Consider the following 20244-nt stretch of genomic DNA (forward strand, 5'->3'; position numbering starts at 1 on the left):
ACTAGCTTTTGCCCGCGGCTTCGCTCGCGTTAAGAAGTATTATTATTAAGCATCAAAGTCTCATCCCGATCGGTTTAAAATTGACAGTTTCTTACAAACTTTCATCCCCTATTTTATCCCCTTGGGGGTAGAATTGATCAAAACCCTTTCTTAGCGGATGCCTACGTCATGTATAGTCATAAGTGTCATAACATCTAAGTACCTGCATGCCAAATTTCAGCCCGATCCATCTAGTGGTTTGGGCTGTGCTTTGATATTTTGAGAGACGAGAAAGAATTTTTATAACATGTTATGGGGGGAAACGTCTTACCTTATGAAAAGTAACAACCGACATGACATGACATGGACACTCGCAACATCAGAAGAGTTCCAAGTGCGTTGCCAGCCTTTTAAGAGGAAATGCGCTTTCTTCTTGAAGGTTTGCAGAAATGCTGGTGGCGATAGTTCATTCCAGAATTTTACTGTTTTTTTTGTTTTAGTTTTTGTTGCTGAAAAATGTACGGTTTCGCGTAAACGAATTTCGGCGTCGTGCGGTCATCAAGGCAGGAATAAAAAACCAAACTGAATAACTACTAACAATTTATTCAGCATTCATTCAATTCAACACATTCACATAATATAACACACTATACAGTATATTCACTTCTTTCTCCCCCTCGAGCCTTTCCGACTCCTCGGACTTAAGTCCCCGTTCTCCGATGTCAACTCCTGTTGCAGTTTTTTCAGCATCTGCGGTGTGATGAGACCCTGAAATAAAATTAAACGTTTAAAATATTTTGAATTTATAAATTGAAAACAATATAGGTACTATTGGCGGACCAACATATTTCGGTCGGGTTATGTCTTAAGCTCAGCCGCCAGATTACGAGTAATGACGATTTGACATTTGAAAGTAGCAGAGTTCACAGTTATGGAGGGTAGATAGAGGAGAACTATCTTATATGGGGGATATTTGAAAAAGTGTCCAGCTGTCCGCAGTAAATAACAGTTGAAATAGCCTCCAAGAGTGGCGCTAGCTGTAGCAAAGGGTATGGAATGAATGTAGCCATTGGTGACAAAATATAAATTGAAGTTAGCGGAATACCCGAGTCACAGAATTACTGGGTTAATACCAATATATTTTGAAAAATATAACCTAAAATAGCTGAAATAAAAGCTGCTAAATGATTTAAAATTTACCCTGTTGCTACTGTAGCGCTACCCTAATTTTACGCATTTCAGCGGACACTTTTTACATACAGAGATAGTTCTCCTCCATCTACACTCCATATTCACAGTGAAAGGGCAAGATTTTATTTGAGATTTGTATGGGCATGTGCCTCACCGTCATGAGTTTGCCCAAACAAAAGTTTAAAAAATGTTGCTCTTTCAGTGCTACTGCTTTCACAGTGAACTCTGTACAGGGGACTTATACACATCCTAAATTATAATCAGTTATCTCTTAGTTTTGTTACTCCAGCTGTATATTTAAACAACTCACCCTAGCCACAAGCATGTCTGACAGTTTCCCTCTGGCCTCATCTCTCCCGGGCGAGAGAGTTTTGCCTCTCACGGTTCGCGCTTCGCCGTTATCTTCCTTCATAACCTCCTCAGAGTTTCTTAGTAACCTGCCAACAAACGGTTTAGCTTTAATAATAATTTAATTAAACTTATATAAATATAAAATTCTCGTGTCACAATGTTAGTTACCGTTCTCTTGCGAAACGGCTTTACTGATTTTTACCAAATTTTATATGCATATTCAGTGGGTCTGAGAATCGGCTACTGGGTACTTTTTATATTGATAAGTGCATTTGTTGAATAAATAATAGTAAATTATTACAACTCGAGACTGACGGCGACCATTGTTTGTGCGACGGGATAGCGATGGACGTTGCCATGGTGCCATACTTATTTAGACACTTCAATAAAATTATATGGACCAAAATACTAAAAAAGGCAAAACAGTGTTTGCTGGGACAGCTAGTATCTTTATAATATATAGATGTATAAGCGGACCCCTTGACAATCAATTTTATATATTATTTGGAGCCCCTACAAAGGCTCAAAGAGCCCCAGGGCTCCGCGGGGCTTTTAAATAAGACAGATAACAGATATTATATTGTATCAACAACAATGTCAGCCGGCACGCGGTTGACACTGCGTTGCTTAGCCGTTCAGTACTCGCGCCGATTCATCAGTTTGTTCGAAGTCTCAAGTCGCCACGGGCGTATATATAGCTTTGATAAGGCCCCCCCCTCCCCTCCCTAACGTAAAAAAGTGGCCAAATGCGAGTTGGACTACGGACACGCTCCACAGTATAATAATAATTATTATATTGTAAATAGAAAAAATATACTTACATTGTCGATTGGACAAGTAAGATGGATAGAAATGGGGGGGTCCGGACCCCCAGGATCCCCCCTTATATACTCCCATGGAAGTCAGCCATTCATTAATTCATTCTGCTCCAAATAATGTATAGTTCGTTCTGTCTACTGCAGCTCTACCATGAGTTTAAAGCTATAGTATTTATCGATACTCGATACCAACTACGTAAATATTTAGTATGGCGATATTAGTTCCGCAAATAACCACTAGAGGCGCTGTAAAATTTGCCATACTAAAATTTTACGTAGTCGGTATCGAGTATCGAAAAATACTATAGCTTTAAACTCATGGTAGAGCTACTACACTTTGAGTACGTCTGTCATTCATTCATTCGTTCTACTCTAAAGTAGTCTAGTTACCTTGTGATCTGGAAGATGCCCTGCTGTATAAGGCCGTCCAGTTCAGTCTCCATCTCCCGCACCAGCCGCACCTCCGGGAACATGTCGGGGAATCTGTAGCTGTAATATACAAAACATTATCGTCACTTGAATGGCTGGACCGATTTTGATTAAGTTTTATGTGCTTATCGGCTAGGTTTGAGGTTCGACTAATATTTATTTTAAATTCCCGATCAAAGGTATTTTAAGTTAGAAGTGTCCGTCAGTCTGTGTGTATGTGTGAGTGAGTCTGTCCATTGCATCGTAGCATCCGCCATCCAAAAGGGTGGACCGATTTGGATCTATCATTTAAATTTTATTTTTGCTTCAAAAGCTTGACATAATCGAGAGTGTTAGCTATAAGTAGTTGATTATCATCAGCTCGCTCGGTGCTGGAAATATTGGGAATTGCGTACCTCATTACAAGTCGTAAGTAGCGGGTCAATATTATTTTGCATTCTAATTCCTGACACTTGTGAATCTGGGATTGTTTTTTTTTCAATATAACATAGTAACTGTTGGGTTACGCCAACTAACTTTAAGTTGTAACTTAATTTTAACTACAATGCAAAATGTCAAGTCTTTGGTTAAAGTTAAAAATGGACGCCATCAAGACGCCATATTTAACCAAAACCATAGAGCTCGACAAGGTTTTAAATGCACGTGGCAAAAAAAGGAACTAACGCTGTCATCATACAAAAACGCCATTTTTGACAGTTCTCCTTTACCGGCAGCGCCCCCGTTCATTTATAACCTTGTTGGACCAGCTGTCATCTGTCAATTTCTTCGGTCAAAGTTAAGGTTAAAGTTAAATTTAGCCTTAACTATAACTATAACCATAACTTTAACCTTAACTTTAACCACGCCTCTGGAGTAACCCAACCTAAGTAGTTAAGTGTAATAAGTAATAACGTATAAATATAAAAAACGGCAACGGCATCACATATGACAAAACGACGTTTACCGGATGATGAGCTAGTTTTAAACTATATACGTAATAACTAATAACTAAATTGACTATAGAAAAAACCAGTTTGTTACGGCACTCAGGGACAGGTCCGCCGTCTGCCAATGAATCAACTACTCTGATTTTTACCTCAACCACAAGTACAGCTCTAGCACATCAAACACGGCCTCCAAGTGCACGAGGTCCATGATAGTCTTGGGCGAGGGGAGCGGCCAGTCCACCACGTTGCACATCCATCTCTTCGTGATCGGCTCGTTGCGACTGTATTGCCGGACCATCTGTGACGAGGGGTGATGATAACTACTCGTATAGTATGAGATATTATGGTTGTAGATTTAAGGGTGAAATAATTAATACCTATATTAATTATTGTGTGTGAATAATTATAATTATTATACACTAGCTGTTGCCCGCGACTTCGTCCGCGTTAGTATAGTAGATCACGTCCCAAGTATTATTTATTGTACAAAAATATTCAGTGTACAGCATTGACTTTCCTACGATTTTATCTATACTAATAAGTAATATTATAATTCTGCAGAAATTCGTTAGTTTGTTTGTTTGAACGCGCTAATCTCAGGAACTACTGGTCCGATTTGAAAAATTCTTTTAGTGTTAGATGGCCCATTTATCGAGGAAGACTATAGGCTATATTTTATCACGCTAAGATTAATAGAGACGAAGAAATAGAGGAAAATGTGGAAAAAACGGGGGGAAATTATTTGAAAGGGCTTATTTGAACGCGCTAATTTTAAGAACTACTGGTCCGATTTGAAAAATTATTTCAGTGTTAGATAGCCCATTGATCTAGGAAAGCCATAGGCTATATTTTATTATTCTACAACTAATAGGAGCGAAGAAATAGAGGAAAATGTGGAAAAAACGGGGGAAAAACAAACAAACAAACAAACTAACAAACTCTGCAGAATTATAATATTAGTATAGATAAAAAGCATCATGGGCGTACCCAGGATTTTAGCTAGGCATATTGAACCAAATTATTACTCTGACTGAAAATATATTTTGTTTCCAACACTTCATTTTGCGCAGAGTAGGTAACTCGTTTTTAATTCCCACTTGCCAGGAAAATTGACGTTTATACATTTTATCTTCCAGGCGTACCTGGTTACGCCCACGTAAAGCGCTGTTACATACAGGAACATAATATACATATAACCAAATACGATCGACAACGTTCGTTACAGACTGCAAAGGCGTGGCTATAATTCTGCGTGCACGCATCCTTTAGGTAACCTTACGCAGCACACCACATCACAAACCACTGATTATATAAACTTAAAATTATTATGATAAAATACGTCATTGTGATCAGCAAAGAGATTACGTATCTTGCGACCTGTATGCAACAGAGATTTGACATTGACTAATATTGCACGAAGAGACCTTTTTTTGTCACTTTCACTCTATATTCACAAGGTTAGCAAACGCATACATTTTATAGAAGGCCCACATCTATAAAGTATAAACCGATTTTACCCCTAAGATTATTGTCACGGCAGGCCTAGGATACTAAGGGCCTGTTTCACCACTTCCTGATAAGGCTATCCACCAATTAACTTGACAGATCAAGTATGGAGAATCTCTAAAAAAAGTTGTGAATAGTCTATTAGGCACTTTATAAGAAAGTGGTGAAACAGGCCCTAAGTCAAATGCCAAGCGATATTCAACTTTATTACCTTCAAAAACGTAGCACAGACGAAGGGCAGTTTATTATTTATGGGTGCGCAGCAGAACACATATCGTGCTCGGAGCGGCAGAGGCACATGTTGTATCATTTCAGCGAGGAACTTGAAAGCCGACGTATTGCACATGAAGTATAACGAGTCATCCACGGTGCAGAGGTGAACGAATATATCCTGAAATTAAGAGGAATTTGATAAACTAGGTTGCCTCGTTTAAATCACAAGATATTTAATACTAAACGTTACCTGCAACTTCGTAGTTCGTTGCAATGAAATCCGTTTATAACGAGGGAACCGTTCATTACGCAATTTTTACTATTATTTTTTATTTTGTTGACAATATTTTTTTTAACTATGATTTTGTTTTTTATTTAGAAAAGTCCACCTTTTCCGGACTTAAGAGATTTCTAACTATGCTGTAAATCGATTCATACAAAACGAACAGACAGACAGATAGACACATTTTCGCATACATTAAAATGGATAACAGTTTGTTTATTGCTAAAATTACTAACAGAAAATTATAATTTATAAGTTTGTGCCTTAGGATCAATTAAGACCGCAATGCGACGCGTAGATGTATTTATAAATATGCGCGTAGATGTATTTGACAGATTTGCAAGATGTCTCATGCATTGTAATCTGTCAATTCAGTACAAATTTAGAAATGCATCTACGCGTAGCGTTGCGGTCTGAATTGAGTATTGATCCTAAATACTGACCATGAGACTGCTCAGGCTGGCATGCGGCAGATGGTACGCGTATAACTCCATCTGTTCCGCCGTGGGGTGCAGGCCGGCCTGCGCCACCGGGTCGGGGCTCCGCCCCAGCAGCTCCTTGAGAGTGCCCAGCTCGTCTGCCCTGAACGTGGTGACGTAGCCCGTCTCCCACGCGCTGCCGTAGCGACCCGCCCTGCCTGATCAGGTAACAGTTGGTTAGTTAAAAAAAGTCATTAATGGGGAGTAGAAAGCTGCATTCACCGATTAGCAAAGTGGGAAGAAGGAATTGCTTGTCTATTCTTGCAAATTGCAATTTATTTTCGTTCGCATTAAATGTGATATTGCACAACGCGGCAGCGACGCGACATTTGTAAAATGTCCATTGAACTGATATATGTAATTGATTGTACTGTCGGTTCTTGGTGGAAATTCATGTTGAACACTAATAAAACACAATTTTTCGTGCACTTTTTCCACTATATTAAGATATTATTATAACTTTTAACAAATTACACGACCGTTTTCGAAACACCTGATGATGATTTGTTTCGAAACCGGTCGTGTAATTTGTTAAAAGTTATAATAATATCTTAATATAGTGGAAAAAGTGCACGAAAAATTGTGTTTAATTAGTGTTCATTGAACTGATGTTTGTAAAACGTCAGTTTCACCATGTTTCACGTTTGTAAAACGTCAGTTTACAATATGTGAAACGTCATTTTTATGGGATGAGAAGTGTCGCGTTGTGTCGCTGCCGCGTAGTAACGCCTAGTGCGGATTCACCTTTAATCAAGAATCAAATTACAAGACATCTATCAAAACATTATAAACTCAAAAAATCTCAAATCAAAGAGGTACAAAATTTATAGATAGCTTCTCATACAAACAGTCTATACTCTTATAACTTCTCATACAAACAGTCTATACTCTATGGTTCACAACAGTAAAGAAAATCTACATTAGCTTATGGCTGGTTTACACGTAGTAGATAAGTAGTAACTAAATTTTAACTTAATTTGAAATGCCTGCCCGAAATGTGTCAAGTGACAAGCCCCACCTGCCAACATAATATAAAAATAGTCAAATTTCTAATTTCCTTGTTTAGTACTTAACTAAATTTTAACTTGCTACTTGCTACAAAGTTTACATGCAATAAATAACTTAAAATTAAGTTAAAATTTAGTTAACTACTTATAAACTTAATACGTGTAAACCAGCCCTTAGTGACAAACCTGAAACCAGTACAATATTATTTACTTGGCATGTGCTGCCACCTAGTCCCTACAGTTTATTGAATAGTTTCTAACTTACCAGCGATCTGTAGAGCTTGTGATACACTGATGACGTCCATTTCCTTGTCACCGTCCTCATTTATCACCGGTTTGACTAGGGAATAAAATATTATCCTTCGTATGCTCCTAAAACAGAAAAAAAAATATTTATAGTCTGTCAAAAAGTGAAGAAATTAAAAAGTGGCAACATCGTAGTGTCATCCCTTTCAAATCAATCTAAGAAAAAGGGATGACACTACGATGTTGCCACTTTTTAATTTCTTCACTTTTTTTGACAGATTATATGTCGCTTTGTAATCTTACGAACTCTGTGGCTCAGTGATTAAGCATGTAGAGCTCAAGCCGGAAGTACGGGTTCGAATCCGAATAATTGAGATTATACAGGGTGCAATTAAACCTTCCTGCCAAATTTTTTCCAGGGCTTAGGTATCACTAGGAGAGTCCATTTAACCAAAAAAAATTGGATGTTATTTTTTTTTCAATGACATATTTTATCCTATTTAAAATCGTTGCAGAACGGTCACTCGCGGCGTGGGGGAATGAGAGGGGGTAACGCGGGGAGAGGCGCGCGCGCGGGGTCACTGGTCACATCACGCGCGGGCGACGCGTCGTGTCTATTAATTGTAGTATTTTTTAGGATAACTTTCGGAAGCTATTTCTCAACACTTTAGTACTGAGTGATTATAAAAGAAAAAATACGTGTATTTTTATTTTTAACAAGTATCAACATATCAAAATTTGGCAGGAAGGTTTAATTGCACCCTGTATTGTGAGTATAGTGAATAATTGCGTGAGTATCGTCTCTTCACACACCGCTTCATAATAACTTCTCCTTATTTTTGTGTTCTGTGACACTTAAGGGCCGCGCTACACCGGAATGGCAGCGGCGAAGCGAGCACTTTCAGTGTCATAATATTATGATTTGTTTTTTTTAAACCTTATCCTTATTATTGTAATACATAGTATCGCTTGAGAAGTCTACGGCCGCAATTTCTCAAGCGATACTATGTATAACAATAATGAAGATAAAGTTTAAAATCATGTGACACTGAAAGTGCTCGCCTCGCCGCTGCCATTCTAGTGTAGCGCGGCCCTTAAGGCGAGACCGCACTAAAGCGACACTGCGCTGCTGCAGAGCGACGCGACATGTCACGGCCAAATATTCTTTGAAATCGTATGAGGGAAGCCGCACTACGCGACAGCAACGCTTTGAGATACAATACGTCAGTTCTATGAAACATGAAGTACCTGTCACACGTTGCTGCCGCGTAGTGTGCGAGTGCCGGATTTATATTTTTTATTAGGGTCTATACAGAAGGACCGCATTCCAACTGCAATCCAACCGCAAAATGCAGTTCAAGTGCAGTTTGAATGCAGTTGATAATGGTTTGCAGTTCTATTGTAGTCGTGTCAACTGCATTCAAACTGCACTTGAACTGTAATTTGCGGTTGAATTGCAGTTCGTCTGTATAGATCCTAAGTGTAGGCCACTTAATTTTTGCCGCCTGCAGGCTTAGCATGGTCATCATAGAAATGGTTTCTTTCTACGGAAAATAGCATAAAGTTAATATACCTAACCGAATAGAGAAACAAAGGCCTGAGCAAGCGAGATGTCACTATCAGTAACACTGCATGGTAAAAAGAGACGTGTAATACATGACAGCCGAACCATTTTTTTCATCTGTTTGAGGTACAGTCGGCACTTATCGGCACGTTGACAATTCAATCTCTTAGAAAGATGTTTGTGTAAGTTTATACGTAAACAAATTTTTACACACAGAAGTAAATTTCGGTTTCGTTTGACAGCTCGAGATTGTTGCTCTATTCCGCTAGGTATATCAACTTTATGGAAAATAGACAAAGTGACATATTGACAGGTAATCTGCCTATTCGTCACTAAAACCTGTCAGTATGTCCATTTTCCCCTTTTCTAATGTTGTTATGCTAAGTCATCTGAGGTTGCCAGGCCCCCGCTACCATATGTGCAATGTGTACAATGCACACGGGCGCCATCCTCTAGGGGCGCCAAATCGCCATCTTTAGGGGCGCCAAAACTAAGGACCCAAAAAAGGGGCGCTAAAATACTTTTTTTGCACACAGGCGCCAGTAGCCCTTACGGGGGCCCTGGAGGTTGCTTAGTGCGGCTCACGTATATACTTACAAGTTAATTCCTAGGCCTATGGCGTCTGTGGCGACCATGACTTTGCACGAGCTGTCGGGGTCATTGAACTTGTTGGCTTGAGCGAGTTTCGTCCCTGGCGGTAGACTACCGTATATCACAGCTACCTCGTGACCCCTGCAACAATATGAGAGATATCTTAGTATAGAAATACTAGCTGTCCCGGTAAACGTTTCTTTGCCATATAAAGTATTTCGCCCGTATTATTTTATTGAAGTGACTAAATAAGTATGTCACCGTGGCAACGTCCATCGCTATCCCGTCGCACAAACAATGGTCGCCGTCAGTCTCGAGTTGTAATAATTTACTATTATTTGTTCCGTCTTCGATATCCAAAATCCATCTTGAGTCAAGCACCCGTCTTTTTGTCGATTTCCGGCTACTTACCTCCTTCCACGTACGCCAGATGGCGCTAGTGTCACGGATTTGAGACGGATGCGCGCCTAACTGACTTTTTCATTATGGCGTCGTTTTTCTTGTCGTGAATATCGGCTAAAAATTTATGTTTCGTGAATTTTCCAAATTGCTACAATTTAGTGCTCTTTCGTTTAGAAAGTAAAGTTAATTAATCTTAAGTGTGATAAATTTAGCATTTAACAGTAAATTTCCGCGATTAAAGTTTTTCTCCACTGGAAGACTTAACCATGAGCAAGTCAAGAGATTCAGCTTCACGTAAGAGGAAGTCTTCCCGTGAGAGAGAATCTACGAACAGTTCGTCGACATCGTCATCGTCGTCTTCGGAGCGGCGGGTCGATTTGGACCCACGCGGAAACGCCCGTTTCCGCTCCGTGAGTAAACGTTCCCGCCATGTGAGTAATGAACAATTTGAACATTTATCGCAGCAAGTTTCTTATCTGACTAACTTAATAATGTGCAGTAATTGTGATACGCGAGTGCGCGATTCGGATTATAAGATAAATGTCGCGGGCGGTAGTTCGACAAATAATCCCGCGAGTGTTTCGAACAATGTGCTCGAGTTGCAGCCGCCGCAACGGCCTGTGCAAGCAAGACTTAAAGTTATCGGATCCACGACCGTAAAAGATCCTTTGTTTCCAAAATCGAGTGACGAACGAGAGTTGGTTCTTGAGGATGAGCTACGAAGGCGAACTGCTCCAAATGACCTGCCTGCCCTTTGGACTGGCGTCCGCACCACGAACATTCGCCACCTTAACCAATTGGCTGGCCGAGTACCTCAGGTCTCGCGGCATCAGGTGCGTGGTTTATCTGGACGATTTTCTCCTAGCCGATCAATCCGTCGACCATTTGACCGAGCATGTGGCATGTACCGTCTCCACGATGAAGCTACTCGGTTGAACGGTGAACTGGGAGAAGAGTGTGTTGGCTCCGACACGACGCTTGGAATTTTTGGGAGTCACCTGGGACACCACTCACAACACGAGGTCCCTGTCGGAGCCCAAGTGCCTAACGCTACGCAGGGCGCTTCAGCACCAAATTTCTGTCGGCAGTTGGTCTCTCAGACAGGCCCAGTCTCTAATGGAAAGACTCAACTTCGCCACCTTCGTCGTTCGCCGAGGTCGTCTACACTGTCGGACACTGCAATACTACAGTCGACAGCTGTCCACCACACAACCATATCGAAAATCTCCGATACCAGAGCCGGCGCTTCAGGAGATGATGTGGTGGATGCAGGAAGGAGACGGGACATTACCGATACACTCGAACCCGATCACTCACTTCCTAACGACCGACGCCTCCGACATCGGCTGGGGCGCACATCTGGGAGAAAAGAAAATGGCGGGAAGATGGAACAAGGAACAGAAAGATTGGCATGTGAATCTGAAGGAGCTGTACGCTGTCCATGCCGCAGTAGCCCAGGAGCGCGATCAACTACAGAATGCACAGGTATTGTTACAGACGGACAATCGCACTGTTGTGGCCTACATCAACAAAGAAGGTGGCACGAGATCGAAAAAGTTATTACAACTAACACGACAACTACTTTCGCTCCTGGACGAACTAAACGTAGCTTTGACAGCACAGTACTACCCGGGAAAATTCAACGGAGACGTAGACGCGCTATCTCGTGGGAAGAGGTGCCCGGAATGGCATTTGACAAAAGCAGCGACTTCGATACTCGTTCACAGATTGGGGACCCCACAAATCGATCTGTTTGCGTCAGCGACAGCCCACGTAGTCCCAAGCTATGTGACGCTAGATCTGAGGGACCCCGGAGCTCAGTTCTACAACGCGTTCAGTCGCCAGTGGAGGTTCTACCTAGCGTGGGTATTTCCACCGCCGAACCTAATACCACAAGTATTATCCCATTTGAACACAGCAACGGGACGATACATATTAATAGCGCCGAGATGGAACAAAGTATTTTGGCAAGGCGACTTACAACGTCGAGCGTTACGGACACCATGCTCAATCCCGAATCTTCCCGAGGTTCTGATCGACACAGTGACGGGCAAGCGCCCTCCTGCAGTAGAATCGATCAACCTGGAAGCCTGGCTGATCTCGGGTGGACTGACATGATTCAGGATTGGTCTGAACAAGAAAGACAACTTCTTTTTTCAAGTTGGAGGACTTCAACAATTAACACGTATACGTGTTAATTGTTGAAGTTAATAAGTGGAAACGATGGTGTCGTTCAAAAGATATTTCCTTTCAAAATCCTTTGCCTAGGAAGTGGCTCAATATCTAGCTTATCTTCACCAAGTAGAAGGCCTAGCTTATTCACAATATAGGTGCATAAGTCTGTTATTGCCACATTCAGCGCTCGCAAAAATTTGTCTTCAAATTTCTTAGTCAAGAGGATGCTGAAAGCTATATCACAGGCAAAAGAGAAGCCAATTAATCCGCCTATTTGGGATGCTGCAATATTAATAAAATATCTTCAAGTTAACGCACCCGACGAGCAAAACTTCTATCAAGTATCGAGACACGTAGCGGTACTCCTTTTATTAGCTTCGGGACATCGAGTACACGACCTCACACTTTTGAGCATAGACCCCGAAAAAATGGTATTTGAGGCCGATACTTTGGTTTTGTGGCCCTGTTTTGGTTCGAAAACCGATAGTTTGCATCATAGGCAGTCAGGCTGGAGAATTAAAAAACACCCAGATAGGAACTTGGACAGTATTCACTGGGTGCGGAGGCTGGTTCATTTATCTCATGACAGACGTCAGGATAAATGGTCTCATTTATTCATAACTACTAGAGGCGATCCGAAACCAGCATCTGCCACGATAATCGGAAACTGGGTTAGATCACTGCTTAAAGCTGCTGGTATAGACGCTACACCCGGCTCTACCAGAGCAGCAGTAGACTCATTAAACTGGCTTGAGAACTTTCCAATTGAGCAGATTCTCGCCACTGGAAATTGGAAAAGAGAACACACCTTCCGAAGGTTTTACAAAAAGGAAATATTAAGGTCCCAAAGTAGTACATGTACATCGCTTTCTAATTATTTTGTACCAGAGTGAAAACTTTGTAATTAAGCTTGATTTATATTAAATATGTTGTATTCAATTTACACATTATGGCATCATTCAAATTCCTTAATTTACAGTATGTGTACTAGGAGATAACAAACACATCACTCAAGATGGATTTCGGATATCGAAGACGGAACAAATAATGGAGAGTTTTACCTTACAATAAAACTTACCTATTATTTTTCCTGAGATATCCGGAATCCAGGTAATCCCTACCTGGTACATCTCGAGCTTCATAATGAAAAAGTCAGTTAAATCCGTGACACTAGCGCCATCTGGCGTACGTGGAAGGAGGTAAGTAGCCGGAAATCGACAAAAAGACGGGTGCTTGACTCAAGATGGATTCCGGATATCTCAGGAAAAATAATAGGTAAGTTTTATTGTGAGGTAAAACTCTCCATTATTTATTCAACAAATGCACTTATCAATATAATAAGTAGCCGATTCTCAGACCCACTGAATATGCATATAAAATTTGGTTAAAATCAGTAAAGCCGTTTCGGAGGAGTATGCGGCCTAACATTGTGACACGGGAATTTATCTAATTTCATCAAATTGTTTAAGCGGTCTAAGCATGCATACTAGTAACAGACAGAAACACATTCGCATTGATAATAATATTAGTATGGGCATAGACTACGGAAAATATACGTTCCTTAGTCTATGGTATGAATAAAGTTTTTTTATAGTTGATACCTGCCTCAGGGACTGACCTCTGTTCTATCGCTCGACTTACACTGTAAATGTCATTCTTATTAAAACAAACAATGCAATCCCCCGCTCGCACTTTGTCCAGCGAACCCAAAGCGGTGCCCTCCACTTTCAACTCGGTTAGCCTTTTGTATGTTCTCACCTGTAAGTAAATTATTTAATGTTATATAATTTGTTTTAATATTTTTTTTATAAATATAAAAGAATACTATAATAAAGTGTCATCCAATATCCCATATCTACTTATAGCATGAAAGCTGATTGTAAGATTTGTAGGGAGAAAAAAAAATGTAATTTTTTTTTCTAATTAAAGGACTTTAAAATGTAATTTTTTTTATGGCAATTAAAATTGTGCTGCTAATTTTCATTATTCTAGGCAAACATCTATATCTATGTTAATTGGAATGGGAAAAGAAAATATAATAATTATCATTTTCAGCCCAGACCATTAAAGTTCAATACATTAAAGTTCAATAATTTTTACCTCTAATTCTTCACCGGTGGTGTTACATATTTCTTCTATTAAATTAATGGCACCCGCTTCACCACATAAATGTATCTCTTCAGCCTGTAGACCTGCGAAAAGATAATGGAGAATGTTACTAGGTATGCCAAATTGCTTGAAATTATGTCACAGTAAAGCCTGTATGTATACAAATACACTAGTTTTTGTTGTAGTCAAAAATACCTAGTAGTTTTGATTTTATAGGCATTCAAAGTTTCGAAAAATATTGATTCCCGCTAACAGTCCCGCGACCGCTTGTGACGTCATAGCACAATTCTGCCGCGCGGGCCGCATACAATAAACGTGATTTTTTTGCTCTATCTCAACAACGGCAACAGGTAGGCACTTGAAATTTTCACCAAGGTCTTAATTATATGTGTACTTTAATAATATTATAATAAATTAAAAAAATAATCCCATACAAAAATCACAATTTTTGGCCTATTTTGCTCTATAAACTATATTCTCTATTTTAGACGTCGTGTATTTTAGACGCGGGAGAGCCGGCTCGACCGGAGAAATACGTTCACGTTCTCACAGAAAACCGGCGTGAAACAGCGCTTGCGCTGTGTTTCGCCGAGTGAGTGAGTTTACCGGAGGCCCAATCCCCTACCCTCCCCTATTCCCTTCTCATCCCATCCCATCCCTTATTTATATATATATATATATATATATATATATATATATATATATATATATATTTGACGACCTCTGTGGCTCAGTGGTGAGCGCGTCGGTAGCTCAAGCCGGGGGTCGCGGGTTCGAATCCCGCCGACGGAACAAAAAGTTTTCAATGTTCCCGGGTCTGGATGTATATTAAATATGTGTATGATATAATAAAAATCTTAAATATATGTATAGTATAAAAGTATTAAATATATTTCCGTTGTCTGGTACCTGTAACACAAGTCCTTCAGGTACTTAGCACGGGGCCAGACTGACGTGGTGTGAAGCGTCCATTGATATTATTATTATTATTATTATTATTATTATTATATATATATATATATATATATATATATATATATATATATATATATATATATATATATATATATATAATTGGAATCTCGGAATCGGCTCCAACGATTTTCATAAATTGATCTAGCTAGGAATCATTTTTAGAAAATGTCTTTTTATTCGTGTTTTATCGATATTCTGAAAAATATGACTCTTCCTGACATCTATTGGCGAATAATAATACTATTTTGTGAGCAACTAATTGCTTTAATTTAACGACACAACAACAGCTAAAGCTATTCCAGCAGATGGCGTTGTTAAGTAACACGAAGTCAATGAGTATTTGCTATACCGAGCAAAGCTCAGTCATCCAGGTACTTTAATATTATAGGACCAATACAACTGAGTATTTTGTAAATGTTTCAAGTGCCTTTCGAATATATTGATATTGAATAAAAAAGGCCAAAAATCGTGTTTGTTATACCTACAGGAGTGTAGTTTGTTGTATGCACTGGGACTTAAAGCATTTACTGATGAAAACTTACCTAATATGGCTCTAGTCCAGGCCCATCCTCGGCCTCTGTCACCAATCATTTGTATTTCGTCTATAATGGCTACATCATCTGGAAAGAGCCAAAATAAACATTTAAGTTGTAGTTTCATTGTATATTTTATGAAAGATTATTTAACTGAGTATCCAATAATACTTCTTAGTTTGTTTCGTAATGTACGGCCTCTGTTAAAAATAAAATAAGGCCGATTTTTTAATCATAACAGTAGTACTCTATGGCCTATTCAAGGATTTTTTAAATTTCAGAATCTAATTAGTAGTAGTAAACCAACTCACAAATATCATTTAATGAGGTCATTTCGACGGTGCACGCAACATGTTTAGAGGGTGTCAGTTCTGGTTCATTTAGTATCATAGATTTTATTTCTGAGGTAGTTTCATCTTCTTCTTCTTCTTCTTGATTTTCCGCTATCGTGTTGTATTGTGATGCATGTCTCCTTTCTTCTCCAGTTATCAAATCGCATGGGGTCCCCTGTAATTGTTTTTATAATATTTTTTTGTCTCAGGATACAGTTAGAGATTTGTACAGAAACTTAATGGTATTGTTTACAAAATATTTTAAGGTCTTGTCTCAGTTATACTATTAAAATACATTGTAAAGTAAAAAATCGGCCAAGTGCGAGTGGGACTCATGCACGAAGGGATCTGTACCACATTAGAGCAAAAATATGCTAAAAATTGTTATTTTGTATGGGGATATACGAGGGGAGGTCCAAAAGTTCGCGGAATGAAAGGGTTGTTAATAAAATATAACAGTAAATTTATTTTTCCTTTTCAATATAATCACCCTTAAGTGTAATACATTTATTTGATCTATGGATTAATTTTTCTAAACCATCGAAAAAATATTTTTTGTCTTTGGCCTCAAAATGCGCCGAAATTGCCTCCTTCACTTCGTTATAAATTTCCTTCCCCTTAGCTCTTTTTTTTAATTTGGAAACAAATAAAAATCGCTAGGGGCCAGGTCTGGACTGTAGGGTGGGTGAACAAGTGGTTCGAATCCATGCGTGTGAAGAGCAGCCATGGCAACTCGGCTCTTGTGAACAGGCGCGTTGTGTTGCAAAAGCAACCCTTGGCCAATTTTTCACGACGTTTTTCTTTAATTGCCTCCTTTAACTTTTCCAATATTAATGCGTAGTATTCTTCGGTTATAGTGGTACCTTTTTCTTTATAATCAATCAGTAATATTCCCTCACAATCCCAAAAAACAGTGGCCATCAACTTTCTAGCCGATTCTGACACTTTGAATTTCTTGGGAGGTGGTGAACCCTTTTTGTGCCATTGCACTGACTCCTGTTTTGATTCAGGTTCAAAGTGATGAACCCATGTTTCATCTCCAGTAACAATCCGCTCCAAAATCTGCACAGGGTTGTCTCCACACACCTCCAAAAAGTGCTTAGACGCGTCGATGCGCTGCTGTTTTTGAAGCGGCGTGAGCATTCTCGGCACCCATCTTGCACTGACTTTAGTCATGCCCAAGTGGTCGTGCAGGATCCGCAAAATGGTTGTATCTGATACTCCAACAAATGCAGATAATTGTTTTTTTGTGCTCAATTAGTATGACACTAAGCGAGCTACCCTATCCCCACTCCATCCCCTCCATTCCGCGAACTTTTGGACCTCCCCTCGTACATACAAAAATTCCTTTATTATTTCATTTAAGTATTTAAATTTAATTTTATTAAAGTACAAATAAAACTGAGTACTTCTTGAATATTTCAAGGGCTTATGTATTGCCGTTATTGATATCAAGCAAAAAATATCAAACAAATCATGTTTCTTGTATGGGAGCCCCCCTTAAATATTTAATTTATTTTGTTTTTAGTATTTGTTGATATAGCAGCAATATACACAATCTGAAAATTTCAGAAGTCTAGCTATAGCAGTTCTTGAGTTACAGCCTGGAGACACACAGACAGACAGACGGACAGAACGTTACGGAACCCTAAAAAGAGGACATTTTTGGCAAAAGTTTATATTTTCAGTAATGTTGTTGGATGGCATATTATGTTACATATTTTAATACTACCCTATTAAATAAGAAAATATTTTAAACTAATTTCAAAAGAACCTCACCAACTTTATCAACATTTTTTAAATGATACATACTTTGCTGTTGGACTTGTGGTAAATTTCAGTTGCTAATAACTTTAAAGGCCCACAATATACACCAGATTTTGCAGACAGAAATTTCTCCATTGCATGGTAAGTCTTGCCCGAGTTAGTTGGCCCAGCATGGAAAATGATCTTTCTGTTTATATTTCTTGCTTGAGGATACCTAGAATAAAAAAATTCTTTACAGATACACAAATAATACTTTTTACATACATAACCAATCCTAAATGAAAAGTCAACAAAAATATAAGCCCATAGGAATATCAAAAAGGTTAATTTTTTGTAAAAAAAATGTTTGTTATCAAGACACACTCGCTGCAATTACATATTCTTGAAATCAAATAAAATAGAATAGCCAATAGGTACATAAAATAGGAACAGGAGGCAGGCACTGTACATTTTTCCGGGATAAAAAGTATTCTATGTCCTTTCCCAGGACCCCAAGTATGGCTATATAGATATACAGTGTTTTGCCCTATCAGTAAAGCTGTGTAAAACTTTTCTAAGCTATCAGAAAAGGACAATCTTTATGAAAAGAGGTTTATAATTACCAATTGGCAGGAGTTCTTAAGTCTGAGATTTTCTTTAAATCATCTAAGCAGTCTAAATGAGGGAAAGCCAGTCTGGCATGCCTAAGGAAGTATGGAAACAAGTCATCAACATGGCCAGCACCTGAAACAATTTGAGAAAACAATTAAACTGAAAAATATATAAGAAACAATTAAATAAGAGTTAATTTTTAGATTACATGAATAAGTAACTGTAATATACTTTATTTAGAAGCTTAAGACCCAATTTCACCAACCTCTGTTTGTTAAATCCTAACAAGGCATTACTTAACGGACCTTGGAAAATTAAACAGACTGTTAAAAGTGTTACATTTTTACTTTTCCCACAGTAAAAATGTAACAGCGGATTAGTAAATGCAATGTTAAGTGAACAACGAGTGAACAACTATCAATTCGTTCATTCTTGTTATAAGGCGACGAAATTGCAATGTACAAGATTAATACGACATGTTTGCTGCAATGTGTCACTTTCTTCCATAGTACTATAATAGTAGATAATGCGACCAAATTAAAATATCACTGATCGCATACATTTGTTACGCTATAATAGTTCTTTTTAATTTACCAGGTTAATAATTATTATCTGTCAAAGCTGAAAACATGAATCATAATACAACTTTTATTTACATATTTCGGTTTGGTAATTTTGATACAAGTTAGTATATTTGCAACGTCAAGGAAAATCCGAAGGCTGAATTTTTGGCAAAGTGAAAATAAATAATTATTCATAACTATGAAAATAATTAATAATAAGGACATAGCGGAAACATGGCGGAAAGACTCAAAAGTCAAAACAGATTCTTTTATTGATATTGCATATTATTGTCTTTAAAAGTTGTTATTTTGACTCACACAGCCTGTTAAATATTTAACGGACCTCCATAGCAGGAATTAAATTTAACGCCGTGTTAGGTGATTTAACATGACATGAGGGCATGGTGGAACACTCGATAGCTCTAACAGGCCATTAACTGATTTAACAAGCCATTATTTATTTAACATTGCTTGATGAAACTGGGTCGAGGGCTGTTTGCTATTCAAATTTAAAACTACTTATTAGTACTAATAAAACACAATTTGCGAGCACTTTTTCCACTATATTGTGTTTTATTAGTGTTCAACATGCATTTCCACCAAGAACCAACGGTACAATCAATTACATACTTATTAGTATGCAGAAGTTTATACAAATATTGTCTTACCTGCTAGTATATCACTAATGATTATGTGTAAATCTGGAGGCAGGTCATGTTCTAAACAATGTCTCCGAAAAGATAAAAACGCTTGATGCAATAATTGATCATCTAAACCATTTTCTGCTGAAAGTACTCTAACCTCTGGCTTTTGGTAAAACTTGTTCAAAATCTTAAGTAAATCTTGTTTTTTAAGTCGACCTGTGAATTCTTCGCCTATGTTGATATCGTCAGAGTTTGGCTTTACTGGAACAGGCACAAAGAGTGCAGAAGGATTCCCTTTATCATGTTTCTTGCCTCTTTTAAAAACATAACCTAACTCTCCTATCTTAGCACTTCTCACTCGTTTAAAAGAACTTGTATAGGGTACAGAGCAAGTTTGTAGCCTATCTATACAATAAACGGTCCATATTCGCGAAAAACCTTTGTACATTTTGTTAAATTAAAACCAAAAACTATAAAATTTACACAAATATCACATCGTTGAAATTCATTCTACAAATATAAGTGTTGAAATTTATCAAATACCACAGATTACTAGTATATATTTGTCAT

The 20244-nt window shown here is 38.5% G+C and overlaps 1 protein-coding gene and 1 long non-coding RNA gene across 2 annotated transcripts; one reads left to right on the forward strand and one right to left on the reverse strand.

The window, feature by feature from the left end:
• Nucleotides 1-566: 566 nt before the first annotated feature.
• On the reverse strand, nt 567-20186 carry LOC121728673 (ATP-dependent RNA helicase SUV3 homolog, mitochondrial). The gene is made up of 15 exons (XM_042116898.1): nt 19699-20186; nt 18479-18599; nt 17922-18090; nt 16089-16284; nt 15787-15864; nt 14261-14352; nt 13779-13918; nt 9590-9724; nt 7448-7554; nt 6140-6333; nt 5412-5591; nt 3844-3992; nt 2730-2828; nt 1481-1607; nt 567-747 (listed from the first exon to the last, which is right to left on the reverse strand). The coding sequence occupies exons 1-15, from the start codon at nt 20120-20122 to the stop codon at nt 640-642; spliced, it is 2319 nt and encodes a 772-aa protein (XP_041972832.1). The 5' UTR covers nt 20123-20186; the 3' UTR covers nt 567-639.
• LOC121728676 lies at nt 9938-15885 on the forward strand. The gene is made up of 3 exons (XR_006035853.1): nt 9938-10024; nt 10819-10822; nt 15875-15885. It is a non-coding gene; the product is annotated as an uncharacterized LOC121728676 (long non-coding RNA).
• Nucleotides 20187-20244: the final 58 nt, after the last annotated feature.

This window comes from Aricia agestis, chromosome 7 (assembly GCF_905147365.1).
Source record: "Aricia agestis chromosome 7, ilAriAges1.1, whole genome shotgun sequence".
NCBI lineage: Eukaryota > Metazoa > Arthropoda > Insecta > Lepidoptera > Lycaenidae > Aricia > Aricia agestis.

Bases quoted from the DNA above. Each gene is read 5' to 3' on its own strand.
- LOC121728673 (XM_042116898.1), bottom strand. From the start codon at position 20,122: ATGTACAAAGGTTTTTCGCGAATATGGACCGTTTATTGTATAGATAGG. The intron at 15,865-16,088 runs GTGAGTTGGTTT...GGCTCTTTCCAG, and splicing joins GACCTCATTAAATGATATTT to ATGATGTAGCCATTATAGAC. The intron at 13,919-14,260 runs GTAAAAATTATT...ATTTACTTACAG, and splicing joins CCACCGGTGAAGAATTAGAG to GTGAGAACATACAAAAGGCT.